Raw genomic sequence first — 423 nt, forward strand, 5'->3', positions numbered from 1 at the left:
GCCGGCCTGGTGGAGGCCGTCCTGGCCGCCAGCGGTTTCCCGGCCAAGGTCAGCGCCCACTGGCACAAGGGCACCACCCTCATGATCAAGTTCGAGGAGGCCGTCATCGCCCGGGACAAGAGCCTGGAGGGGCGCTGAGGGGGTCCCACGTCCCTCTTGGTGGCCCCTGTCCTCCCCTGGGGACGCTGGAGGAGGTTGGGGTTCCTCATCACCGTCCCTTGTCCTTCTTGACGTCCCTTGGCCACTCTTGGGGATGTTGGAGGTGGTTGGGGTCCCTCACCAGCGTCCCTTGTCCTTCTTGACGTCCCTTGGACATCCTTGGGGATGTTGGAGGTGGTTGGGTCCCTCACCGCTGTCCCTTGTGCCTCCTGGTGGCCCCTGTCCTCCCCTGGGGACCCTGGGGGAGGGTGGGGTCCTTCACCC

General features: G+C 66.7%; 1 protein-coding gene across 1 annotated transcript in view; it reads left to right on the top strand.

Moving 5' to 3' along the window:
* The window catches only part of TRAPPC5 (trafficking protein particle complex 5), a gene marked incomplete at its 5' end in the record, with an annotated part of 484 nt that extends 346 nt beyond the window's left edge, over window positions 1-138 (top strand). The window contains one exon of the mRNA XM_009585641.1: window positions 1-138. Within this exon, the coding sequence (XP_009583936.1) occupies window positions 1-138 (138 nt within the window).
* Between the last annotated feature and the right edge of the window lie 285 nt (window positions 139-423).

This window comes from Fulmarus glacialis, unplaced genomic scaffold (assembly GCF_000690835.1).
Source record: "Fulmarus glacialis isolate BGI_N327 unplaced genomic scaffold, ASM69083v1 scaffold32259, whole genome shotgun sequence".
In the NCBI taxonomy this organism is placed as follows: Eukaryota; Metazoa; Chordata; class Aves; order Procellariiformes; family Procellariidae; genus Fulmarus; species Fulmarus glacialis.